The 19,456-nt window shown below is 56.3% G+C and overlaps 2 protein-coding genes across 10 annotated transcripts in view; one reads left to right on the top strand and one right to left on the bottom strand.

The window, feature by feature from the left end:
• The window catches only part of PAFAH1B3 (platelet activating factor acetylhydrolase 1b catalytic subunit 3), a 19,578-nt gene extending 6,161 nt beyond the window's left edge, over nt 1-13,417 (top strand). Inside the window, exons 2-7 of one of the 2 annotated variants that reach the window (XM_072113769.1) lie at nt 6,405-6,491; nt 7,781-7,864; nt 8,232-8,321; nt 8,419-8,535; nt 12,685-12,807; nt 12,916-13,417. In XM_072113769.1, the coding sequence (XP_071969870.1) occupies nt 6,411-6,491; nt 7,781-7,864; nt 8,232-8,321; nt 8,419-8,535; nt 12,685-12,807; nt 12,916-13,179 (759 nt within the window). In that variant the 5' untranslated portion in view covers nt 6,405-6,410 and the 3' untranslated portion in view covers nt 13,180-13,417. The remainder of the gene's footprint in view (nt 1-6,404; nt 6,492-7,780; nt 7,865-8,231; nt 8,322-8,418; nt 8,536-12,684; nt 12,808-12,915) is intronic. The other variant, XM_072113770.1, reaches the window with a different exon arrangement.
• A 1,763-nt stretch (nt 13,418-15,180) lies between these two features.
• The window catches only part of CIC (capicua transcriptional repressor), an 89,854-nt gene continuing 85,578 nt past the window's right edge, over nt 15,181-19,456 (bottom strand). For 4 of the 8 annotated variants that reach the window (XM_072113762.1, XM_072113763.1, XM_072113764.1 and 1 more), the window contains exons 16-22: nt 19,105-19,294; nt 18,754-19,024; nt 18,412-18,647; nt 18,147-18,301; nt 17,920-18,051; nt 17,706-17,837; nt 15,181-17,541 (exon numbers count right to left, since the gene is read on the bottom strand). In XM_072113762.1, the coding sequence (XP_071969863.1) occupies nt 17,264-17,541; nt 17,706-17,837; nt 17,920-18,051; nt 18,147-18,301; nt 18,412-18,647; nt 18,754-19,024; nt 19,105-19,294 (1,394 nt within the window). In that variant the 3' untranslated portion in view covers nt 15,181-17,263. The remainder of the gene's footprint in view (nt 17,542-17,705; nt 17,838-17,919; nt 18,052-18,146; nt 18,302-18,411; nt 18,648-18,753; nt 19,025-19,104; nt 19,295-19,456) is intronic. The other 4 variants (XR_011848168.1, XR_011848169.1, XM_072113761.1 and 1 more) reach the window with 4 other exon arrangements.

Below are 19,456 nucleotides of genomic sequence, written 5' to 3'. Positions count from 1 at the left end.
CACATCACACCCCCCATTATATATATACACATCATACACCCCATATATATATATACACACATCACACACCCATATATATATATACACATCACACACCCCATATATATATATACACATCATACACCCCATATATATATACACATCATACACCCATATATATACATCACACACCCCATATATATATATCTACATCACACACCCATATATATATACACATCATACACCCCATATATATATATACACATCATACACCCCATATATATATAATACACATCACACACCCCATATATATATATATACACATCACACACCCCATATATATATACACATCATACACCCCATATATATATATACACATCATACACCCCATATATATATATATACACATCACACACCCCATATATATATATATATATATACACATCATACACCCCCATATATATATATATATATACACATCACACACCCCATATATATATATATACACATCACACACCCCATATATATATATATATATATATACACATCATACACCCCATATATATATATATATATTACACATCATACACCCCATATATATATATATATATACACATCACACACCCCATATATATATATATATATATACACATCATACACCCCATATATATATATATATATATATACACATCATACACCCCATATATATATATATATATATACACATCATACACCCAATATATATATATATATACACATCATACACCCATATATATATATATATATATATATATATATACACATCATACACCCCATATATATATATATATATATATATATATACACATCACACACCCCATATATATATATACACATCACACACCCCATATATATATATATATATACACATCACACACCCCATATATATATACGTCATACACCCCATCTACACTCACCGGCCACTTTATTAGGTGCACCTGTCCAACTGCTCGTTAACACTTCATTCTAATCAGCCAATCACATGGCGGCAGTGCATTTAGGCATGTAGACATGGTCAGGACAATCTCCTGCAGTTCTCCCGAGCATCAGTATGGGAAGAAAGGTGATTTGTGGCCTTTGAACGTGGCATGGTTGTTGGTGCCAGAAGGGCTGGTCTGAGTATTTCAGAAACTGCTGATCTACTGGGATTTTCACGCACAACCATCTCTAGGGTTTACAGAGAATGGTCTGAAAAAGAAAAAACATCCAGTGAGCGGCAGTTCTGTGGGCGGAAATGCCTTGTTGATGCCAGAGGTCAGAGGAGAATGGGCAGACTGGTTCGAGCTGATAGAAAGGCAACAGTGACTCAAATCGCCACCCGTTACACCCAAGGTAGGCAGAAGAGCATCTCTGAACGCACAGTACGTCCAACTTTGAGGCAGATGGGCTACAGCAGCAGAAGACCACACCGGGTGCCACTCCTTTCAGCTAAGAACAGGAAACTGAGGCTACAATTTGCACAAGCTCATCGAAATTGGAGAGTAGAAGATTGGAAAAACGTTGCCTGTCTGATGAGTCTCGATTTCTGCTGCGACATTCGGATGGTAGGGTCAGAATTTGGTACAACAACATGAAAGCATGGATCCATCCTGCCTTGTATCAGCGGCTCAGGCTGGTGCTGGTGTCATGGATCCATCCTGCCTTGTATCAGCGGCTCAGGCTGGTGGTGGTGGTGTCATGGATCCATCCTGGCCTTGTATCAGCGGCTCAGGCTGGTGGTGGTGGTGTCCATGATCCATCCTGCCTTGTATCAGCGGCTCAGGCTGGTGGTGGTGTCATGGATCCATCCTGCCTTGTATCAGCGGCTCAGGCTGGTGGTGGTGGTGTCATGGATCCATCCTGCCTTGTATCAGCGGGTCAGGCTGGTGGTGGTGGTGTCATGGATCCATCCTGCCTTGTATCAGCAGCTCAGGCTGGTGGTGGTGGTGTCATGGATCCATCCTGCCTTGTATCAGCGGCTCAGGCTGGTGGTGCTGGTGTCATGGATCCATCCTGCCTTGTATCAGCGGCTCAGGCTGGTGGTGCTGGTGTCATGGATCCATCCTGCCTTGTATCAGTGCTCAGGCTGGTGGTGGTGGTGTCATGGATCCATCCTGCCTTGTATCAGCGGCTCAGGCTGGTGGTGCTGGTGTCATGGATCCATCCTGCCTTGTATCAGCGGGTCAGGCTGGTGGTGCTGGTGTCATGGATCCATCCTGCCTTGTATCAGCGGGTCAGGCTGGTGGTGGTGGTGTCATGGATCCATCTGCTTGTATCAGCGGGTCAGGCTGGTGGTGCTGGTGTCATGGATCCATCCTGCCTTGTATTAGCGGCTCAGGCTGGTGGTGGTGGTGTCATGGATCCATCCTGCCTTGTATCAGCGGGTCAGGCTGGTGGTGGTGGTGTCATGGATCCATCCTGCCTTTATCAGCGGGTCAGGCTGGTGGTGCTGGTGTCATGGATCCATCCTGCCTTGTATCAGCGGCTCAGGCTGGTGGTGGTGGTGTCATGGATCCATCCTGCCTTGTATCAGCGGGTCAGGCTGGTGGTGGTGGTGTCATGGATCCATCCTGCTTGTATCAGCGGCTCAGGCTGGTGGTGGTGGTGTCATGGATCCATCCTGCTTGTATCAGCGGCTCAGGCTGGTGGTGGGGGTGTCATGGATCCATCCTGCCTTGTATCAGCGGGTCAGGCTGGTGGTGGTGGTGTCATGGATCCATCCTGCCTTGTATCAGCGGCTCAGGCTGGTGGTGCTGGTGTCATGGATCCATCCTGCCTTGTATCAGCGGCTCAGGCTGGTGGTGCTGGTGTCATGGATCCATCCTGCCTTGTATCAGCGCTCAGGCTGGTGGTGCTGGTGTCATGGATCCATCCTGCCTTGTATCAGCGGGTCAGGCTGGTGGTGCTGGTGTCATGGATCCATCCTGCCTTGTATCAGCGGCTCAGGCTGGTGCTGGTGGTGTCATGGATCCATCCTGCCTTGTATCAGCGGGTCAGGCTGGTGCTGGTGGTGTCATGGATCCATCCTGCCTTGTATCAGCGGGTCAGGCTGGTGCTGGTGGTGTCATGGATCCATCCTGCCTTGTATCAGCGGGTCAGGCTGGTGCTGGTGGTGTCATGGATCCATCCTGCCTTGTATCAGCGGGTCAGGCTGGTGCTGGTGGTGTCATGGATCCATCCTGCCTTGTATCAGCGGGTCAGGCTGGTGGTGCTGGTGTCATGGATCCATCCTGCCTTGTATCAGCGGTCAGGCCTGGTGGTGGTGGTGTCATGGATCCATCCTGCCTTGTATCAGCGGCTCAGGCTGGTGGTGGTGGTGTCATGGATCCATCCTGCCTTGTATCAGCGGGTCAGGCTGGTGGTGGTGGTGTCATGGATCCATCCTGCCTTGTATCAGCGGGTCAGGCTGGTGGTGGTGGTGTCATGGATCCATCCTGCCTTGTATCAGCGGCTCAGGCTGGTGGTGGTGGTGTCATGGATCCATCCTGCCTTGTATCAGCGGCTCAGGCTGGTGGTGGTGGTGTCATGGATCCATCCTGCCTTGTATCAGCGGGTCAGGCTGGTGGTGGTGGTGTCATGGATCCATCCTGCCTTGTATCAGCGGGTCAGGCTGGTGGTGGTGGTGTCATGGATCCATCCTGCCTTGTATCAGCGGGCTCAGGCTGGTGGTGGTGTCATGGATCCATCCTGCCTTGTATCAGCGGCTCAGGCTGGTGGTGCTGGTGTCATGGATCCATCCTGCCTTGTATCAGCGGGTCAGGCTGGTGGTGGTGGTGTCATGGATCCATCCTGCCTTGTATCAGCGGGTCAGGCTGGTGGTGGTGGTGTCATGGATCCATCCTGCCTTGTATCAGCGGCTCAGGCTGGTGGTGGTGGTGTCATGGATCCATCTGCCTTGTATCAGCGGGTCAGGCTGGTGGTGGTGGTGTCATGGATCCATCCTGCCTTGTATCAGCGGGTCAGGCTGGTGGTGGTGGTGTCATGGATCCATCCTGCCTTGTATCAGCGGCTCAGGCTGGTGGTGCTGGTGTCATGGATCCATCCTGCCTTGTATCAGCGGCTCAGGCTGGTGGTGGTGGTGTCATGGATCCATCCTGCCTTGTATCAGCGGGTCAGGCTGGTGGTGCTGGTGTCATGGATCCATCCTGCCTTGTATCAGCGGGTCAGGCTGGTGGTGCTGGTGTCATGGATCCATCCTGCCTTGTATCAGCGGGTCAGGCTGGTGGTGCTGGTGTCAGGATCCATCCTGCCTTGTATCAGCGGGTCAGGCTGGTGGTGCTGGTGTCATGGATCCATCCTGCCTTGTATCAGCGGGTCAGGCTGGTGGTGCTGGTGTCATGGATCCATCCTGCCTTGTATCAGAGGCTCAGGCTGGTGCTGGTGGTGTCATGGATCCATCCTGCCTTGTATCAGCGGGTCAGGCTGGTGGTGGTGGTGTCATGGTGTCTTTGGGCCCCTTGGTAACGCCACAGCCTACCTGAGTATTGTTGCTGACCATGCCCATCCCTTTATGAGCACAATGTACCCTGTAACATCTGATGGCTACTTCAGCAGGATAATGCGCCATGTCATAAAGCTGGAATCATCTCAGACTGGTTTCTTGAACATGACAATGAGGTCACTGGACACAAATGGCTCCACAGTCACCAGATCTCAATCCAATAGAGCATCTTTGGGATGTGGTGGAACGGGAGATTCGCATCATGGATGTGCAGCCGACAAATCTGCGGCAACTGTGTGATGCCATCATGTCAATATGGAGCAAAATCTCTGAGGAGCTTCCAGCACCTTGTTGTATCTATGCCACGAAGAATTGAGGCAGTTCTGAAGGCAAAAGAGGGTCCAACCCGTTACTAGCATGGTGGACCTAATGAAGTGGCCGGGGAGTGTAGATATATATATATATCCGGTACATGTATAATATATATACATCGCCTCCAGGTATAAGTTGGAGACCTCAGACTAGAGCCGGATTTATAAACAGATGCAGAAATCTTACAAACCACAAAGTTCTGTTGGGTCAATTATTATCCCACCCCTCAAACCCCCAGAATTCTGTTTGGTTCCCCTGAAGTATAAGAAGTAGTTCAGGCACAATGAACAATGAGCGTCACATGTTTGGATAATTATCTGGTTTTCCAGCCTTTTCTGACTATGTAAGACCCTCCCCAAACCTGTGACAGCCTCATACAGGGTCACCATAGGAAAGACCAAGGCGCGTCCAAGGCCATTACAGACAAGATGGTGGCGGGTCACAAGGCTGGCGAGGGGTACAAAACCCTTCCCCAGGAGCTGGGCCTACCTGTCTCCAGTGTTGGGAGCATCATCCGGAAGTGGAAGGCTTATGGAGCTACTGTTAGCCTTCCCCGGCCTGGACAGCCTCTGAAAGTTTCCTCCCGGGCCGAGGCCAGGCTTGTCCAAAGAGTCAAGGCTAACCCAAGGACAACAAGGAAGGAGCCCCCCCCCCCTGCCCCGCCCCTCCTCTCCCCCTGCCGGGCAGCGCCCCGCCCCTCCCTCCCCCTGCCGGGCCGCGCACCTCCTCTCCTCTCCCCCTGCCGGGCCGCGCCCCTCCTCTCCTCTCCCCCTGCCGGGCCGCGCCCCTCCTCTCCTCTCCCCCTGCCGGGCCGCGCCCCTCCTCTCCTCTCCCCCTGCCGGGCCCCGCCCCTCCTCTCCTCTCCCCCTGCCGGGCCCCGTCCCTCCTCTCCTCTCCCCCTGCCGGGCCCCGTCCCTCCTCCTCTCCCCCTGCTGTGCCGTGCCCCTCCTCCCTCCCTCCCCCTGCCGGGCCACGCCCCTCCTCTCCCCCTGCTGTGCCGTGCCCCTCCTCCCTCCCTCCCCCTGCCGGGCCGCGCCCCTCCTCTCCCCCTGCCGGGCAGCGCCCCGCCCCTCCTCTCCCCCTGCTGTGCCGTGCCCCTCCTCCCCCCTCCCCCTGCTGTGCCGTGCCCCTCCTCCCCCCTCCCCCTGCCGGGCCGCGCCCCCTCCTCTCCCCCTGCCGGGCAGCGCCCCGCCCCTCCTCTCCCCCTGCTGTGCCGTGCCCCTCCTCCCCCCTCCCCCTGCCGGGCCGCGCCCCGCCTCCCACCTCCCCCTGCCGGGCCGCGCCCCTCCTCTCCCCCTGCCGGGCAGCGCCCCGCCCCTCCTCTCCCCCTGCTGGGCCGTGCCCCTCCTCCCCCCTCCCCCTGCCGGGCCGCACCCCACCCCCACGGTCAGGAGGGGGCGCGATAAAACGTTTTGGGGAATATCTGGAGATTATTGGGAGGTTTCGTCCTTTCTCTCTGTAACGAGTGATGATTATTATTCTGACGCCCGGAGATAAATCTCATCTGCAGAATAATTTGGATCCTGGTGAAATGAACAAGAAAAGGGGAAAATATTTGTGATTAACCCTTTCCCTCTTCTTATTTGCTCTTCAGGACACGATGAGCAGCGGAGACCAGAACCCAGCGGCGGAGGCTGCGGCTGTGCCGGACGTGCAGGGGGACGGGCGCTGGATGTCCCTGGTGAGTGCTACATGACCCCCCACCCCAGATCACGGGCCCCCACCTAACTACATGACCCCCAGCCCAGATCACGGGCCCCCACCTCACTACATGACCCCCACCTCACTACATGACCCCCAGCCCAGATCAGGGGCCCCCACCTCACTACATGACCCCCAGCCCAGATCAGGAGCCCCCACCTCACTACATGACCCCCAGCCCAGATCAGGGGCCCCCACCTCACTACATGACCCCCACCTCACTACATGACCCCCACCTCACTACATGACCCCCAGCCCAGATCAGGGGCCCCCACCTCACTACATGACCCCCAGCCCAGATCAGGGGCCCCCACCTCACTACATGACCCCCGGCCCAGATCAGGGGCCCCCACCTCACTACATGACCCCCAGCCCAGATCACGGGCCCCCACCTCACTACATGACCCCCAGCCCAGATCAGGGGCCCCCACCTCACTACATGACCCCCGGCCCAGATCAGGGGCCCCCACCTCACTACATGACCCCCAGCCCAGATCACGGGCCCCCACCTCACTACATGACCCCCAGCCCAGATCAGGGGCCCCCACCTCACTACATGACCCCCGGCCCAGATCAGGGGCCCCCACCTCACTACATGACCCCCAGCCCAGATCAGGAGCCCCCACCTCACTACATGACCCCCAGCCCAGATCAGGGGCCCCCACCTCACTACATGACCCCCAGCCCAGATCACGGGCCTCCACCTCACTACATGCCCCCCCCCCCGGGTCAGGGGCCTCCACCTCACTACATGCACCTCACTACATGCCCCCCACCTCACTACATGCCCCCCCCCCCCGGGTCAGGGGCCCCCACCTCACTACATGACCCCCGGCCCAGATCAGGAGCCCCCACCTCACTACATGACCCCCGGCCCAGATCAGGAGCCCCCACCTCACTACATGCCCCCACAGATCAGGAGCCCCCACCTCACTACATGCCCCCACAGATCAGGAGCCCCCACCTCACTACATGCCCCCACAGATCAGGAGCCCCCACCTCACTACATGCCCCCACAGATCAGGAGCCCCCATCTTGCTACATGACCCCCGGCCCAGATCAGGGGCCCCCACCTCACTACATGACCCCCGGCCCAGATCAGGAGCCCCCACCTCACTACATGACCCCCGGCCCAGATCAGGGGCCCCCACCTCACTAAATGTCCCCCCAGATCATGGGAACCCCCATCACGTCCCTCGGACTCCTCACTGCTGATGTGTAGTGACACTGGGACCCCCCTGGATGTGTGACCTTACCTCTTACCTCTAGGACACGAGTGATGGTGCAGAGAACCCGGCAGCGGTGGCTACGGCTGTGCCCGATGTGTACGGGGATGGGTCCTGGATGTCTCTGGTCAGTCCTGGGGCCACACTCTGCTCGGCCCGGCTCTGGGGCCCCTGCTCCCAGCAATAACTATGACTGACCGGCTTGGGGGCTGATTGTTTCCTCTAATCGTCCAGACATTATTTTGATCTCTGGTTTAGGCTTTTGGGCAGACAGAAATATTCCATAAATTGACAAGGGGGTGGGATTGTGTGTAGGTGCTTGCTCCGCCTTCCTGGATGAATATGCTGAATCACTTACACAGACGCTTTTCTATGTGGCTTGAGTCTCTGTGTCTCGCAGCATGGCCTCTCTGCAGCTGTGCCCCTCCCCCTGCCTTGTGTGTAGTCAGACGTGTGTAGTCAGACGGCTAGTCATGTGACTGTGTGTCTTGCAGCACAATCACTACGTGGCGAGCAGTAAGGACAAGGAGCCCGAGGTCGTCTTCATTGGAGACTCCAATGTTATGCTGCTGCACCAGCTGGAGGTAAGTCCCTGCGAGGGGCACCCATGGGTGCCAGCCCACCTCTTAGGGGAGTCCCTTCCATCTGTATATAACGGAGGTTTGGTGGTTCTCCCCTCAGATTTGGAGGGAGCTCTTCTCCCCGTTACACGCTCTGAACTTTGGGGGACTGGGTGAGGGCACCCAACACGTCCTGTGGAGACTGGAGAACGGGGAGCTGGAGCACATCAGACCCAAGGTAAGTAACACGCAAAGACGCAGAGCAGAACTCCTGAATGAGGGCCGTCCTCAGAGCACAGGCTTTCTCTATGAGTGGAGGAGGATACAGGACTCACAGGCTTTCTCTATGAGTGGAGGAGGATACAGGACTCACAGGCTTTCTCTATGAGTGGAGGAGGATACAGGACTCACAGGCTTTCTCTATGAGTGGAGGAGGATACAGGACTCACAGGCTTTCTCTATGAGTGGAGGAGGATACAGGACTCACAGGCTTTCTCTATGAGTGGAGGAGGATACAGGACTCACAGGCTTTCTCTATGAGTGGAGGAGGAGCAGGACTCACAGGCTTTCTCTATGAGTGGGAGGAGGAGCAGGACTCACAGGCTTTCTCTATGAGTGGAGGAGGAGCAGGACTCACAGGCTTTCTCTATGAGTGGGAGGAGGAGCAGGACTCACAGGCTTTCTCTATGAGTGGAGGGGGAGCAGGACTCACAGGCTTTCTCTATGAGTGGGAGGAGGAGCAGGACTCACAGGCTTTCTCTATGAGTGGAGGAGGAGCAGGACTCACAGGCTTTCTCTATGAGTGGAGGAGGAGCAGGACTCACAGGCTTTCTCTATGAGGGGGAGCAGGACTCACAGGCTTTCTCTATGAGGGGGAGCAGGACTCACAGGCTTTCTCTATGAGGGGGAGCAGGACTCACAGGCTTTCTCTATGAGTGGAGGGGGGAGCAGGACTCACAGGCTTTCTCTATGAGGGGGAGCAGGACTCACAGGCTTTCTCTATGAGGGGGAGCAGGACTCACAGGCTTTCTCTATGAGGGGGAGCAGGACTCACAGGCTTTCTCTATGAGTAGGAGGGGGAGCAGGACTCACAGGCTTTCTCTATGAGTGGGAGGAGGAGCAGGACTCACAGGCTTTCTCTATGAGTGGAGGGGGGAGCAGGACTCACAAGCTTTCTCTATGAGGGGGAGCAGGACTCACAGGCTTTCTCTATGAGTGGAGGAGGAGCAGGACTCACAGGCTTTCTCTATGAGTGGGAGGGGGAGCAGGACTCACAGGCTTTCTCTATGAGGGGGAGCAGGACTCACAGGCTTTCTCTATGAGTGGGAGAGGGGAGCAGGATTCACAGGCTTTCTCTGAGTGGGAGGAGGAGCAGGACTCACAGGCTTTCTCTATGAGTGGGAGGAGGAGCAGGACTCACAGGCTTTCTCTATGAGTGGAGGGGGGAGCAGGACTCACAAGCTTTCTCTATGAGGGGAGCAGGACTCACAGGCTTTCTCTATGAGTGGAGGAGGAGCAGGACTCACAGGCTTTCTCTATGAGTGGGAGGGGGAGCAGGACTCACAGGCTTTCTCTATGAGGGGGAGCAGGACTCACAGGCTTTCTCTATGAGTGGGAGAGGGGAGCAGGATTCACAGGCTTTCTCTGAGTGGGAGGAGGAGCAGGACTCACAGGCTTTCTCTATGAGTGGGAGGAGGAGCAGGACTCACAGGCTTTCTCTATGAGTGGAGGGGGAGCAGGAATCACAGTCTTTCTCTATGAGTGGAGGGGGGAGCAGGACTCACAGGCTTTCTCTATGAGTGGAGGGGGAGCAGGAATCACAGTCTTTCTCTATGAGTGGAGGGGGGAGCAGGACTCACAGGCTTTCTCTATGAGTGGAGGGGGGGCAGGACTCACAGGCTTTCTCTATGAGTGGAGGGGATACAGGACTCACAGGCTTTCTCTATGAGTGGGAGGGGGAGCAGGACTCACAGGCTTTCTCTATGAGTGGAGGAGGAGCAGGACGCACAGGCTTTCTCTATGAGTGGGAGGGGGAGCAGGACTCACAGGCTTTCTCTATGAGTGGAGGGGGAGCAGGACTCACAGGCTTTCTCTATGAGTGGAGGGGGAGCAGGACTCACAGGCTTTCTCTATGAGTGGAGGGGGAGCAGGACTCACAGGCTTTCTCTATGAGTGGAGGGGAAGCAGGACTCACAGGCTTTCTCTATGAGTGGAGGGGGAGCAGGACTCACAGGCTTTCTCTATGAGAGGAGGAGGAGCAGGACTCACAGGCTTTCTCTATGAGTGGGAGGAGGAGCAGGACTCACAGGCTTTCTCTATGAGTGGAGGGGGGAGCAGGACTCACAGGCTTTCTCTATGAGGGGGAGCAGGACTCACAGGCTTTCTCTATGAGTGGGAGGGGGGAGCAGGATTCACAGGCTTTCTCTGAGTGGGAGGAGGAGCAGGACTCACAGGCTTTCTCTATGAGTGGGAGGAGGAGCCGGACTCACAGGCTTTCTCTATGAGTGGAGGAGGAGCAGGACTCACAGGCTTTCTCTATGAGGGGGAGGAGGAGCAGGACTCACAGGCTTTCTCTATGAGTGGGAGGAGGAGCAGGACTCACAGGCTTTCTCTATGAGGGGGAGGGGAAGCAGGACTCACAGGCTTTCTCTATGAGGGGGAGGAGGAGCAGGACTCACAGGCTTTCTCTATGAGAGGAGGAGGAGCAGGACTCACAGGCTTTCTCTATGAGTGGGAGGAGGAGCAGGACTCACAGGCTTTCTCTATGAGTGGAGGGGGGAGCAGGACTCACAGGCTTTCTCTATGAGTGGAGGGGGAGCAGGAATCACAGTCTTTCTCTATGAGTGGGAGGAGGAGCAGGACTCACAGGCTTTCTCTATGAGTGGAGGGGGAGCAGGACTCAAAGGCTTTCTCTATGAGTGGAGGGGGGGCAGGACTCACAGGCTTTCTCTATGAGTGGAGGGGGGGCAGGACTCACAGGCTTTCTCTATGAGTGGAGGGGGAGCAGGACTCACAGGCTTTCTCTATGAGTGGGAGGAGGAGCAGGACTCACAGGCTTTCTCTATGAGTGGAGGGGGGAGCAGGACTCACAGGCTTTCTCTATGAGGGGGAGCAGGACTCACAGGCTTTCTCTATGAGTGGGAGGGGGGAGCAGGATTCACAGGCTTTCTCTGAGTGGGAGGAGGAGCAGGACTCACAGGCTTTCTCTATGAGTGGGAGGAGGAGCAGGATTCACAGGCTTTCTCTATGAGTGGGAGGAGGAGCCGGACTCACAGGCTTTCTCTATGAGTGGAGGGGGGAGCAGGACTCACAGGCTTTCTCTATGAGTGGAGGGGGGAACAGGACTCACAGGCTTTCTCTATGAGTGGGAGGGGGGAGCAGGACTCACAGGCTTTCTCTATGAGTGGAGGAGGAGCAGGACTCCCAGGCTTTCTCTATGAGTGGGAGGGGGGAGCAGGACTCACAGGCTTTCTCTGTGAGTGGAGGGGGGAGCAGGACTCACAGGCTTTCTCTGAGTGGGAGGGGGGAGCAGGACTCACAGGCTTTCTCTATGAGTGGGAGGAGGAGCAGGACTCACAGGCTTTCTCTATGAGTGGAGGGGGGAGCAGGACTCACAGGCTTTCTCTATGAGGGGGAGCAGGACTCACAGGCTTTCTCTATGAGTGGGAGGGGGGAGCAGGATTCACAGGCTTTCTCTGAGTGGGAGGAGGAGCAGGACTCACAGGCTTTCTCTATGAGTGGGAGGAGGAGCAGGATTCACAGGCTTTCTCTATGAGTGGGAGGAGGAGCCGGACTCACAGGCTTTCTCTATGAGTGGAGGGGGGAGCAGGACTCACAGGCTTTCTCTATGAGTGGAGGGGGAACAGGACTCACAGGCTTTCTCTATGAGTGGAGGAGGAGCAGGACTCCCAGGCTTTCTCTATGAGTGGGAGGGGGGAGCAGGACTCACAGGCTTTCTCTGTGAGTGGGAGGGGGGAGCAGGACTCACAGGCTTTCTCTGTGAGTGGGAGGGGGGAGCAGGACTCACAGGCTTTCTCTGTGAGTGGGAGGGGGGAGCAGGACTCACAGGCTTTCTCTGTGAGTGGGAGGGGGGAGCAGGACTCACAGGCTTTCTCTGTGAGTGGGAGGGGGGAGCAGGACTCACAGGCTTTCTCTGTGAGTGGGAGGGGGGAGCAGGACTCACAGGCTTTCTCTGTGAGTGGGAGGGGGGAGCAGGACTCACAGGCTTTCTCTGTGAGTGGGAGGGGGGAGCAGGACTCACAGGCTTTCTCTGTGAGTGGGAGGGGGGAGCAGGACTCACAGGCTTTCTCTGTGAGTGGGAGGGGGGAGCAGGACTCACAGGCTTACTACACACTTAACCCTGTTCTCCTCCGGTTCCTCCCGGCAGATCATTGTGCTGTGGGTGGGCACCCATAACTTTGGGCACACAGCGGAGCAGATTGCTGGTGGTGTCCAGGCCATTGTGCGGTGCATGGAGCAGAGACAACCACAAGCCAAGGTCATTGTGCTGGTGAGTATCTGCAGGAGGGGGGGGGGCACGTACGATCCGTTGTTCGCTGGTCCCACCTGCCTATTACAATGGTGGCCGCCCCTTTAATGGTTTCCTTCCATCCTTCAGGGTTTGTTGCCGCGTGGGAAGAACCCGAACCCTCTGCGGGAGAGGAACCGGAGGGTGAACGAGCTGCTGGCGGAGGCGCTGCCCTCCACCCCCAACGCGGTGCTGCTAGACGCGGACCCGGGGTTCGTGCAGTCAGACGGCAGCATCAGCCACCACGACCTGTACGACTACCTGCACCTGAGCCGCCTGGGCTACTCCCGCCTGTGCCCCACCCTGCACAGGGAACTACTCCGACTGCTGGAGGGCTCCGCCGCACAGCAATAGCACCCCCACCCCCCCTCTGATAAGAACCATCCAAAGATGTAGCTAAAGGGACCGTCGTACCCCCTCTCCTCCCTCCACCTCCTGTGCAGCCACAAGTTACTGTCCTTCTGCTTTTCTATCTTTTGTACAGTATTTTGACCTCTGCCCTTTGGTGGATTTCCTTGTGTACCCCGATATTCCAGCACTGCCAGGTGCAAGGGAGACCCTAAAATGTGTAATAAACTTCTTCTGACCTGAAGCTTCTGTGATCTTGTGCTGTCGGTGAATGGCGCTGCGCAGCGGGAGGCTCTTAGGCTCTGTAGCATCTAGCACTGGCTTCTGGTGTCATGTTAAAGGTGATGATCTCAGTTCCCCTTCTCCCTGTGTGTTCCCGGCTTTGTCCCTTACAGAAGGGGAAACGCACGAGACGTCCTTCCATTGCTATAAGCTCAGATACGTCCAATAACAAAGCTCTGGAGAGGTCAGGTGACTGCTGTATGACACCGGTGGCGTTGACCTTTTAAGTGCCACAGGGGCGGAGTATAAACAATGCCCTATTTCATTAGATCGTCCTTTGTTGATTAAGAGATTGAAGATTTAAAGGCAAAGATTCTCATCTCAAAATGACACCTGAAACGTCTCCCGGTGCTACAGCGCCCAAGCTAGAGCCCTCGGAAGCGACTTATTTTCCATGACGGATGCCTTTTTGGATAACTGACTTTGTACCTATCCTTGGGCGACATAGAAGGCGCTCCGTAGGGGGTCCAGGACTGTTTTGGACCTGATGGGGGTCATTTACTGTATTAAGGGCCCGAATCGCGTTTTTATGGCGGGTTACCCAAATATATCCGCGACGGAAATGGGGGGGTTGTGCCCGAACGAAAAAAAAGTGTTGCGATCTAGCGGCACGCACTTACCTTCACCCGGCAATGGATCATGCATTCCGACGTGCCTCGGCGGAATTCAGCGCAGCAGCGACACCTGGTGGACGTCGGAGGAACTGCCTTAGTGAATCACCGGAAGACCCGAATCTACTGCAGAGAACGCGCCGCTAGATCGCGAATGGACCGGGTAAGTAAATCTGCCCCGATGTGTTCAGTTCAGCGCATGGAAGTTCTCTCTGTGTGGAAAAGGCTTCTTGAAATGAACTCTGATAAAGGGAACCGGTCAGCAGCCTTCCAACCCCCTCAGGGGTGCGGAGGGCGCGGCACAGGAGCGGAGCACACGGGCACAGGAGGGCAGAGGAGCGGAGCACACGGGCACAGGAGGGCAGAGGAGCGGAGCACACGGGCACAGGAGGGCAGAGGAGCGGAGCACACGGGCACAGGAGGGCAGAGGAGCGGAGCACACGGGCACAGGAGGGCAGAGGAGCGGAGCACACGGGCACAGGAGGGCAGAGGAGCGGAGCACACGGGCACAGGAGGGCAGAGGAGCGGAGCACACGGGCACAGGAGGGCAGAGGAGCGGAGCACACGGGCACAGGAGGGCAGAGGAGCGGAGCACACGGGCACAGGAGGGCAGAGGAGCAGAGCACACGGGCACAGGAGGGCAGAGGAGCAGAGCACACGGGCACAGGAGGGCAGAGGAGCGGAGCACACGGGCACAGCAGAGCACACGGGCACAGGAGGGCAGAGGAGCAGAGCACACGGGCACAGGAGGGCAGAGGAGCGGAGCACACGGGCACAGCAGAGCACACGGGCACAGGAGGGCAGAGGAGCAGAGCACACGGGCACAGGAGGGCAGAGCACACGGGCACAGGAGGGCAGAGGAGCGGAGCACACGGGTACAGGAGGGCAGAGGAGCAGAGCACACGGGCACAGGAGGGCAGAGGAGCAGAGCACACGGGCACAGGAGGGCAGAGGAGCAGAGCACACGGGCACAGGACAGGAGCTCCGGAGAACAATGCATCATGGTAGTAAAGGATGGCAGAGGAGCAGGAGCATCATCCATCATCATAATGTAAACAATACACTGTACCAGATCTGCAGCTGTTTGAGGACGAGGCGATACAGAACTCCACACTAGATTTTTCAGATTTTTCTTTATTTCATTACAGTAAGAAATATTGCACATGATCAACATGTCTGTTCCGTCTCCGTCCTCGCTCTCCGAACAAACAAAAAATCTAAGCGCCAGATGTCTCCGTGATCCGCAGCCACTGGTGACTGCTGGAAGGTAAAGGGTTATGTCGCTGCCTTCCCCTCCGCTGCCACCATATGCAGTGCAGGACAGGGGGCCCCTGCTACAGGGGCCACAATAGGGAGCAGTGAGTCCGGCCAGAGTCCATGATAGCGTGATATAATGCAGCCTGTATATATCGGGGGGCCGCTGGGTCACCCCATAAATACAGCATCAAAACTCAAAGCGACATGATGAGCAGGCAACTCCCTCCCCGGGGAGAGAATACATCACATGATAAGAAGCGGCCAATCACACGTCATTAGGAGATATTTAGGAAATAACAACACTCCGGGCCCCTGCGGGAGACGCCATTCATTGTATATTAAAGGGCATCAGTTTTAAGAAACTTTCCTCTCCCCCCAGCACAGCGCCCCCCATCCGTCACTAACCATGATCCTCCCAGTGCTGCACTGCTACACTGAAACAGACCCTCTACCCTTTATAGTGCCAAGCATGGTGCCGGCTGATGGGGGCGCCCCAGGAACTGACTTCCTACCAATCTCAGCCCCTCTCCTCACAAGCAGGGCAAGGACACCAGGGGGCGCCGGCTGATGGCGATGCTCTAAGTGTACAGCCCCTCGGTATATGTGTGCATCCTGCTATACAGACGCCTCTTATATACAGCAGAGTGAGATCTGGATACTGACTGGAAAAAAACCCACCACATTAGGGTATCGCCTCTGTATACCGTCTCCCCGTACAGGGTATCGCCTCTGTATACCATCTCCCCGTACAGGGTATCGCCCCTGTATACCGTCTCCCGGTACAGACAGCAGGGTATCGCCCCTGTATACCGTCTCCCGGTACAGACAGCAGGGTATCGCCCCTGTATACCGTCTCCCGGTACAGGGTATCACCTCTATATACCGTCTCCCAGTACAGGGTATCGCCTCTGTATACCATCTCCCGGTACAGACAGCAGGGTACCGCCTCTGTATAACGTGTCCCGGTACAGGGTATCGCCTCTGTATACCATCTCCCGGTACAGGGTATCGCCCCTGTATACCATCTCCCCGTACAGACAGCAGGGTATCGCCTCTGTATACCATCTCCCGGTACAGGGTATCGCCTCTGTATACCATCTCCCGGTACAGGGTATCGCCGCTGTATACCATCTCCCGGTACAGGGTATCGCCTCTGTATACCATCTCCCGGTACAGGGTATCGCCTCTGTATACCATCTCCCGGTACAGGGTATCGCCCCTGTATACCATCTCCCCGTACAGGGTATCGCCCCTGTATACCATCTCCCCGTACAGACAGCAGGGTATCGCCTCTGTATACCATCTCCCGGTACAGGGTATCGCCGCTGTATACCATCTCTCGGTACAATGTCAGACAACATCTGGGGCACAAGGCAAAAAGGTGCAATCACAACACGTATCCAACAGCTCCGCCTCGGATACCTTTTTGCATGCGCCAAATCCAGCAGAAACTGGAGCAAAAAAAATGGAAAAAAAACCAAAAAACTTTAAAGCGTAATATGAAATGCTGAGGAGGAGCTGCAGTGTAAAGCAGAGAGGCGGCAGTCATATCCACACACGTGTATAATACAGACATACACATAGTGTATATATATGTATATAGGGCCGTGTGTGTATATACTGCGCCTCCTCTTGCATATAAAGGTCTATATAGAATTATATATAATATATTCATAGATTTCGGCAGCTCCCCATAGTGCAGCTGCTTCTCCACAAACTAAAGTGTCATAAGAAAATAGCATCTCCCCCTCCCCAAGGTCTATGCGACCCCCTGTGCTTCCCACCAATCCCATGTATGGGGGGCTGGAGTTACCCGAGTACAGGCGCAGTCTGGACGTCTCTGTGGAGGGAGGGGTGGATTGTCTGTGCATGAGGAGCTGCTGAGCCCTCCCAGGGGACCCCCCAGTAGTTCAGTAGGCGGCTGTACACATGGACTCGCCTCATCTGCTGCTCGAGGGCTCAGGAGGCTCTTGTCCTGCCTCCCACGTGGCATCGGGGGGCTCTGCCGGGCGAAGTGCATGATCCTGTGCCGGGGGCTGCATTTCAGAAGATCCGCTCTCCGAGGTGCTGGGGGATGAATGCTCCGGGAAGGCGGGGTGCTCCGTGGGCGTCGCTGCCTGCATGATCTTCTGCCGCACCTCCCGAATCTTCAGCTGTAGACAAACCTTGGTGGGGAAGATGTCGGAGAAACGCGACTGGAAGGCAGCAGTGGACTGAGCTACGGAGGGAGAGAAGGGACAATCAGACACCAGAGACTGCAGCAGCCTGTGGGTCCTGTGACCTGCGCACCACAGCGAGCGCTGACAGGTCACAGGCAGAGACCCAGCAAAGCCCATACAGAAGGTGCGGGGAAGCGCCATGATCTGCCCCTCCAACACTCACAAGATGGAAAGAATCCGTGCTCCTGGAAGAGCTGCATGACCAGGGCCCGCCGCTGATCGAGGGTCCGGCGCAGAGACGAGTAGGGGACCTTATCGTACTCCAGCTCAGCCAACACGTCATCCGCCTCAGTCCCTGCAGCAAGACGAAGCGTGAGTCCAATGCACCAGCGAGAAGAGAGACGCCCCAGCGCCGGACACCAGAGGCTCCCACCTACCTGTGCGATCAAACGTGAAGATGTCGCCCTCACACTTGGCACTTTTGGGGGTGTTTGGTTCGGAGCTGCAGCTCGATCGTCTCCGCATCTTTCTCTTGGGAGAAATTGGGTCCTCGTTGGACGAATCCAAATCTGAAGATAAAAACCCAGAGAGACCGTTCAATGTGCGCGTCGGCGGCAGCAGCGGGGGCGTCCCGTCTGGCGTCCTGCTCCCGTGGCGCACATACCAGTGGAATTCTTACGTTTCTTGCGGTACGAGCCCAGGATGGCTCGGGGGGACGTGGCCAGAGACTGCAGGGTGGGCGACGGCAGAACCTCCTCTGGTTTGAACTCTGGAAGCTCCGCGAAGCGTTCCTCGAAGTCCACCTCAGACAGGACCCTGCTGGTAAGAGAGCGAGAGACGTGAGCAGCTCGTGAGAAGACCCCGACACGTGGAAGAAGAGGGTCCACGCGAGTCACATGACACAGGACATACAAACGGCAAAGACTCACTTGTCTACCGAGTCAAAGGTCTTCTTCAGGGGCGGAGGGCGCAGCTTGGGCTTCTTCACCGGGACGTCTTTTCTGTCGGTGACCTCAGAGAGGGGTCCTGCAGACCGGCCAGCCTCTCCGGGAGACCCGCTGGAGGCCGAGGGGGCCACCGGGGAGGAAGGTGGGGGAGGGGCAGGGGGAGCAGGAGCCGTGTCTGGGCGGCTCTCCAACATGGTGGATTTCCATTCTGGAGGAAACTATAAAGGAGAGAACAGAAGTCATACGAGGACACCGAGGAGCGCTGCCGACCTCCGGAGAGGGGAAGGAACTGCTGCGGGTCATGCAGGGTCTCACACTACCTACCACCGACTCCTTCTTGACAGTAGGTGACTGTGGAGGTTCCCTTTTCACGTCAGACATGCCGGAGGTGGTGCTCTGTAGTGGAGACCCCGCAGACTTCTCCTCCGCTTTGGCCCAGGTGTCTCGTGCTGCTCGCTCCTCTGGGGCAGGTAACCTCGGCTTCCCCGGAGCCGGCTCTCGAGGTGCTGCGGCAGGGAAGGCGCTCGGGGAGGCGGATGGCGCCTCTGTTGTAGCTTCCCGGACACAGGACGCCCCTCGAGACTCCGATGTGAACCTAAGGCACAGACACAAGATTAGAGGCGACTGTTCCAGCTCCACATAACGGAGGGGCGCAGAGACCTGCACGTGTCTTACTTGGGTTCAGGCGTCTCCTCGCGTTGCGGCAGAGTTACGGGGCGGGACGCGGAGCGCACACAGGGGGACGGAGAGGAGGCTTCATACGATCCCACTGGGATGTTGGCGATGGCGGCCTTCACTTTCTGAGGAGGCTTTGGGAGGTTCCGCTGCGGTTTGGGGGTCACAAGACTGAACGTAACTGAGGAGGCTGCAGGACGGAGAGAAGATCACAGAGAACAGATCAGGCTCCTGCACACCAGGACATACAAGCCGATCACCTATTGCTCTGCAGTCCTGGACTGATCTATGGCTTGGCTATGACCTGGAGTTGGGAGATTTCGGCTCTGACGCTCCGGTCCAGTGTAGGAGT

This window comes from Engystomops pustulosus, chromosome 6, assembly GCF_040894005.1.
Source record: "Engystomops pustulosus chromosome 6, aEngPut4.maternal, whole genome shotgun sequence".
Taxonomy (NCBI): Eukaryota; Metazoa; Chordata; class Amphibia; order Anura; family Leptodactylidae; genus Engystomops; species Engystomops pustulosus.
Note: the sequence above shows the minus strand (reverse complement) of the source record. Positions and strands in the feature narration are given on the sequence as shown.